This window comes from Zingiber officinale, chromosome 3B (assembly GCF_018446385.1).
Source record: "Zingiber officinale cultivar Zhangliang chromosome 3B, Zo_v1.1, whole genome shotgun sequence".
Classification (NCBI taxonomy): domain Eukaryota; kingdom Viridiplantae; phylum Streptophyta; class Magnoliopsida; order Zingiberales; family Zingiberaceae; genus Zingiber; species Zingiber officinale.
This window is the reverse complement of record NC_055991.1, coordinates 128548892-128554498: the sequence shown is the minus strand read 5'-3', so window position 1 is coordinate 128554498 and position 5607 is coordinate 128548892. Positions and strand designations below refer to the sequence as shown.

At 43.8% G+C, this 5607-nt stretch overlaps 1 protein-coding gene across 1 annotated transcript; it reads left to right on the top strand.

Annotated features, from left to right (window-relative positions):
• Nucleotides 1–303: 303 nt before the first annotated feature.
• On the top strand, nucleotides 304–1824 carry LOC121967676 (peroxidase 5-like). The gene is made up of 3 exons (XM_042518045.1): nucleotides 304–689; nucleotides 781–969; nucleotides 1066–1824. Exons 1-3 carry the CDS (start codon nucleotides 468–470, stop codon nucleotides 1609–1611), a joined length of 957 nt encoding a protein of 318 aa, XP_042373979.1. The 5' UTR covers nucleotides 304–467; the 3' UTR covers nucleotides 1612–1824.
• Nucleotides 1825–5607: the final 3783 nt, after the last annotated feature.

The following is a 5607-nucleotide window of genomic DNA, read 5'->3' as shown; positions in this document are numbered from 1 at the left end:
AAGGAAAATACGGAAGCCCTGACGTCTGCCTTAAAATAATTGAAAGGAAAATACAGTGTTTGGGGTTTAAAGAGAGAAAGTGTATAACTTAGATAAACAAATTTTACAGTGTCGCACCCCGGGGGGAAATCTGCATGCTCAATCGGTTTGGTAGTGTGTTACATCATATTCTGTACCTTTTCCTATTTCAAAGCATACGATTCACTCTCCATCACCTCAGAATTTTAGAGCCATATCGATCGATCAATATATTATTGCAGTGCTTGTTTGTTTGTATTTAACCTAAGAATAATTAGTTTACTTTTTTTCTCTAAGCAGAGAAGACAGTGATTCAGTCTGGCTGGATGCTGCTACTACAACTTGGCTATATATGAAGTTGTAACTGCAGGAAGTCCTCCAAATCACGAAAGCTTAGCTAAATCATTAGTCTCTGTCTTGTGGACGATCGAGATAGAGAGAAATCAGCAATGGCGCTTGCAAGAGGAACCATGCTGGCGGTCTTCGCCATGGCCGTTTTGTGGGTTAGTGGCGTGCAGAGAGCAGACGCCCAGCTCAGGGTCGGGTACTACTCCGACAGTTGCCCTCGAGCTGAGGCCATCGTCAAGGAGGAGGTCGAGAAAGCCCTCAAGGATGACGAAGGAGTCGGCGCTGACCTTCTCAGAATGCATTTCCATGATTGCTTCGTCAGAGTAATTAACTACTACTCGTACATCTTCTTCTTCTTCTTCTTCCTCTTCTTTAAATGTGAGCGTATGATGCGAAGATATGGGACATCTACAGGGCTGCGATGGTTCAATTTTCTTGGATTCCACCAACACGAGCAAAGCCGAAAAGGACGCCCCGATCAACCTCACGCTCGAGGGATTCGAAATTATAGACGATATTAAGGAGAAACTGGAAGCCGCCTGCAAAGGAGTCGTCTCCTGTGCCGACCTCCTCGCATTTGCCGCCAGAGACGCCGTTGTTCATGTAATTAAGCTTCGCTACTCTGTTCTTAGTTAATTTCAAAAACTTCGATTATATTGCGCATCTTCATCTGAATCGAAAGCAGCATGGTGAAAACAGTATGGAGGAATCCACTACAAGGTGCCTTCAGGGAGGAGAGATAGCCGGATCTCCATTGAGTCGGACGCCAAAGTCCTCCCTTCGCCGGACTTCAAGCTCGCCAGGCTCACCGACTTGTTCATCTCCAAAGGCTTGAGCCAGACCGACATGGTCATCCTCTCCGGAGCCCACACGGTGGGCATTGCGCACTGCGACGCCTTCTCCGATCGGTTGGATTCCCACGACCCGACGCTAGACGCCAAGTACGCGAGGGCGTTGCGGAATCAGTGCCCGCCGCTGAGCAACAACACGGTGCCGATGGACCCGAAGACGCCGCATAAATTCGACAACCGCTACTACCGCCTCGTGCTCGAAAACCGCGGCCTCTTCACCTCCGACCACACGCTGATCTCCACGCAGGGCACCACCACCCTGGTCAAGCGCCTCGGGGGAAACTATAAGCGTTTCCAGCGCAAGTTCGCCCAGTCCATCGTCAAGATGGGCGCCATCGGCGTCCTCACCGGCTACGACGGCGAGGTTCGTAGCAACTGCAGAGTCGTCAACTGAACGACGAACACAACAATTGCGGAGCCGGCCACTCGTCTGTGATTGATTCTACGTGTGCACCTATTTGTTCTCTTCGTGCTGCGTGAATTACGATTCGTGCATTGTTTCATCTCTCTCTCTCTCTCTCGAATTCTGGTTTTGGTCTTGATAGAAGCCACTAAATCTGTATCCTTCGCTGCTTAATAAGAACCACGAACACGTATTTTTTCTTTTCCCCTTAAATTAATAGATAAATAAAAGCATAAGTATGATACACAAACAAAGAACATGCACCGACGAGTTCAATGATTAATGGGGTGCCGAATTGGGAATTGGTGATCGATTTGAATATTGAATGATTGGCATTGGCAAAATGATGTAGCAGACAATCCAATTAAGAGGAAAGCTGTCGGCGCTCAACCTCCCTCCCCTCTGGCCCTCACGTGAAAAGATTCCTTGTCCAATCAGGTTGGACTCAATCCTGTTTAGGTGTCATTTTTAACCCGTCTGGTCTTAATTATTTCTTCAAATTATTGGGATTCACTGCTACAGGCTTACGGCTAGAAATGATTTTTATTAATGGTGTTTGGAACAGTCTAATTCGATGTGCAATTTGACAATCTATTCTCGACGTCTGAACAACTAAATATAATTGACAGTCCAATTACTTGTACTCGTTTACGACAACCCGTCCAGCAGATTTAGTCACGTCAATAGGCCATGAATGGTTTTCTCTTAGGTCAGTCCTAATTTAGAAATTGAAATAGTAAATCATATATTTTATTTGTCAAAAAGCTCCTTTTCTACCAGAAATATTACTTCCTTTTTTTGTTGGCTTAAAACATTTTCTCCCTATATATATATATATATATATATATATATATTTGTTTTGAGAAATTTTTTCATTATTTATTTCAGGAGGACGAAGGACTGCACGGGGATAAAGTATCTTTGTGCTTTATCTTGGTTAGATATGGAGTTGCAGCAACTTTTTCTTTAGGTGCTTTTAAATGCCAACCTTTAGTTGGTCTCATTTGACTTGCAAAATTTGCTTGTTGCAAAGGTATTTGTTGAATGAATAGGAAAATTTTCAAAGGCACTCCTGGTATATATTTCTTTTTTATGAACGTTTTATGCTTAATGACTCTGAGCATTAGTGACTGTTACCCAAATCATCAATATGGTAGATGACTACAATTGTTATCGCAATTATTATCTTAATTATTGGATTTGAGTTAGACTATAAAAATGTAGATCTCCTGTGTTGTGATAGGGGACCATTAAATAAACATATTGTTTTATTTAGGCCCCTAAAGGAGCTCATGAGTAATTACTGTACAATTGTTTTATTAGGATTTGATTTCAATTATTAATCTGTATATGAAATAGGATGTGATAATGTTAATTAGGATGTGTTAAATGTATATAATGTGTTATTTGAATTTGTTGTATATATTTATGTATCGATTGAATTGTAGAAATAAATTGTTTCTGAATTTTTTTTTTTATTTAGGGACGAATTTGGCAACGAAAATAATTTGTCGTTAACTTATCGTTTGCACATCGATAATTTCTCGACAAAATCATTTTCGTTCCAAATTTCGTCGTAGAATCTAGGACACGTGAATCCACAGATTCGTCCCAGATTCTGGGACAAAATATGGGACGAAAAATTATTTGTTGCAAATTAAATTAGTATTTTTAATTAGCGACGAATTTGGCAACGAAAATCTAATTCGTTACCAAATTTTGTCGCCAAATTAGGGACAAACTTGTTGGTGCAACATCCCTCAGGTCAAGGTTGACCTGGTTGACCAAGCTGAGTCTTGGTTTGAGTTTAGATGTTTGACAATAAGATATTGATTGAAGAAGAGTCAAGTAGGTCAAGGGAGTGACCGGATACTTGACTAGGAAGTCCTAGTGAGTGAAGCTAGGCAGATGGAAAGCCCTAGTGAGTGAAGCTAGGCAGATGGAAAGTCCTAGTGAGTGAAGCTAGGCAGATGGAAAACCCTAGTGAGTGAAACTAGGTGGAAGTCCTAGTGAGTGAAGCTAGGCAGATGGAAAGTCCTAGTGAGTGAAGCTAGGCAGATGGAAAACCCTAGTGAGTAAAACTAGGTGAAAGTCCTGGTGAGTGAAGCCAGGCAAGGGAAAAACCAGATGGGTCAAGGTTGACCAGACATCTGGTGGAAGTCCAAGTAGGTCAAGGGAGTGATCGGATACTTGGCACGACTAGAAAAGTCCAAGTGGGTCAAAGGGATTGACCAGACACTTGGTGGAAAGTCCTAGCAGGTCAAAGGAGTGACCAGATGCTAGGCATGATGTACCAACAGGTCAAGAATGACCGGATGTTGGTTTGGGAGTCTTGGAACTTGGTTTTGGGCAAAAACCAAGTGCTGGATCGATCGGATCGATCAGAGCTGATCGATCGGTGGATCGATCCAGTGCTTCTGCAGAGAGCCTCCGGATCGATCCGTGGATCGATCCAGATGTCCCAATCGATCGCTGGATCGATTGGGACGCTGCTCGCGATAAGCGCCGGATCGATCCATGGATCGATCCAGCGTTTCCGCACGAGGCACTCGATCGATCCGTGAATCGATCCAAAGCCTCCCGATCGATTGGGAACATTTGAATCGATCGGGTTCACCGTTGGCGTCGATAAAGGCCGCAGGCATTCCTTCTGCATCTCTTCTCCGATTCACTCCGGATCTTTCGCCAACTTCTCCACAGCGCTCTAAAGATCGTCAGTTCTTGAAGGATCTTGGAAGCTTTCAAGTCAAGAGGCGGATCAAAGGCAAGAAGAGAAGCTAGGGTTAGGGTTTTCTGTACTCATTGTAAGCTTTGCGCTTGTATTTTGTTTCCCTTTTCTTTCTTCTTGTACTGAGAGTCTTGTAGGGCTTCTCCGCCCTCGGTAGTTACCGAAAAGGAGTGTTTTCATAGTGGAGGGTGTGTGCATGGTGTGGATCCTTGGACTAGTCACCTCTTGTGAGGTGGATACCAAGTAAACCAACCGTGTTAGCGTTGTGTGATTTGTTTCTGTATTTTCCGCTGCACATCTTAGAAGAAACAAGCAACGCCGAGCAACGAGCGAGCGACGAGCTATTCACCCCCCCTCTAGCTACTTTTGGTCCTAACAAGTGGTATCAGAGCAAGGTTGCTCTTCACCGGAATCATCGCCGGAAGGGTCAAGCATAAATAAGAAAAGCTAGAGGGTGAAGAAGTTGGAGCAAATTTTTCAAGTTCAAGACTTTATCAAGCTCAACTTCAAGATGCAATTCCAAGATGGGCTTGGATTTGACACAAGGGTGGCTCCACCATACACTTCTACGAGTTTCGATTCTTGGAAATCAAGAATCGAAAATTTTCTTATGATGGAGATAGAGCAATGGTTTGCTCTAATGGAAGGCTTCAAGGCTCCAAGAAATTCAAAGGGCAAAGCTCTAAAGAAAAGCAAATGGAGCCCGGAGCAAGTCCAAAGGGGCGAGGCAAATGACAAAGTGACCAAGCTTTTGGTCAATTTATTGCCAAGCACCATCCTTTGCAAAATTGGAGAGTTTGAAGATGCAAAGGAGCTATGGAGCAAATTGGCCAAGCTTCATGAAGAGATCCCCTCCACTGTACAAGATCATGAAGAATCCAGAGAGGGTGACTCTTTGGAGCAAGACCAAGAGGAGGACTCCGAGGTTGAGAGATGCTCAACCTCCGAAGAAGAGGAAATCCAAGAAGCTTCATCCTCAAGGGAATGCAACGAAGGGAACAAGGAGGGAGCATACTCCTTGTTTCATGTTCAAGATGATGAAGCCTCCACCTCTAGGATTGAGGGGAAGCAATCCTTGGTGACGCCGGATCAAGAAGAAGGAGAAGCTTCTACATCCGGGCCAAGTGAAGAAGAAGAAGATGGTGCCACCTCCGAAATTCAAGAAATATCAAATGGAGGAGCAAGTGCCATCCCTACACAAGAAGGTATAAACATTTCAATTAATAATAAAAATCATATCATATGCTTTGAATGTAGGG

What these genes read in the sequence shown, in the direction of transcription:
- LOC121967676 (XM_042518045.1), top strand. Translation starts at nt 468, where the DNA reads ATGGCGCTTGCAAGAGGAACCATGCTGGCGGTCTTCGCCATGGCCGTT. An exon ending in TCCATGATTGCTTCGTCAGA is followed by an intron (nt 690 to 780) that starts GTAATTAACTAC and finishes GGACATCTACAG; the next exon opens with GGCTGCGATGGTTCAATTTT. An exon ending in CCAGAGACGCCGTTGTTCAT is followed by an intron (nt 970 to 1,065) that starts GTAATTAAGCTT and finishes TGGTGAAAACAG; the next exon opens with TATGGAGGAATCCACTACAA.